At 39.1% G+C, this 745-nt stretch overlaps 1 pseudogene across 1 annotated transcript in view; it reads right to left on the reverse strand.

Moving 5' to 3' along the window:
- The window catches only part of TEOVI_000369600:pseudogene, an 843-nt pseudogene extending 591 nt beyond the window's left edge, over positions 1-252 (reverse strand). Inside the window, exon 1 of the mRNA in view lies at positions 1-252. This exon is cut by the window's left edge and continues 591 nt beyond it. Coding sequence covers positions 1-252 — 252 coding nt within the window.
- Positions 253-745: the final 493 nt, after the last annotated feature.

Raw genomic sequence — 745 nt, forward strand, 5'->3', positions numbered from 1 at the left:
TGGCCGATTTGGACTACCGGCTTCGACAACCGATTTCGTTTGGCTCCGCTCAGAAGCGATAGGCGAAGCTGCGGATGTCACTCCACTTGCCGTGGGGCGAACCTGTGAATCAACCGATTTACAATCGTCATATCCAGGAGGAGCGAAATACGTGTTGCACCTGCTGCGTCCCATCGAAACCTGCACTTCACTCGATAATATAGTATAGGGCGTACTTGCTCTTAGGGTTAAAAGTAGTGTCACCGCAATTTTGAACATCGTTTTCCTTAAGCTGTTGTCTCTTTTTTTTTTTAAATACACGAAATATAACAAAAATAAAAAATATAGTCTCCACAGAAGAAATTACACAATTTGGGGGAAAAAACTCTTCTATATTCTGTTTCCAAACAGAAACTTTGATCTACAGGCATCGATACATGGACTTCTTAGGCCCTTCTGGTGAATAAAGAAACGGACAATTCATAAAACACATTATTCTTACACGCAACTACAGTTGTAACAATAAAACAAACGCAACGATATACCCCACTATCACATATAGCAATCATAACAATATTATAGGTGACTCTTCTTTCGCTGTATCAAAGCCCTCTAACCTTTTTTTAAAACCCCTTTCAAGCGTACAGAGGGAAAGGAGATACATTATTGAGACAACACTGCTAAGACTAACGAAAATAAATTACGACTGAAAAAAATCTCATATTTTTTTTAGGTACAAAGTTGAAGCTGGAGACAAACACACAGA

This window comes from Trypanosoma equiperdum, assembly GCF_001457755.1.
Source record: "Trypanosoma equiperdum strain OVI genome assembly, contig: ctg_795, whole genome shotgun sequence".
In the NCBI taxonomy this organism is placed as follows: domain Eukaryota; phylum Euglenozoa; class Kinetoplastea; order Trypanosomatida; family Trypanosomatidae; genus Trypanosoma; species Trypanosoma equiperdum.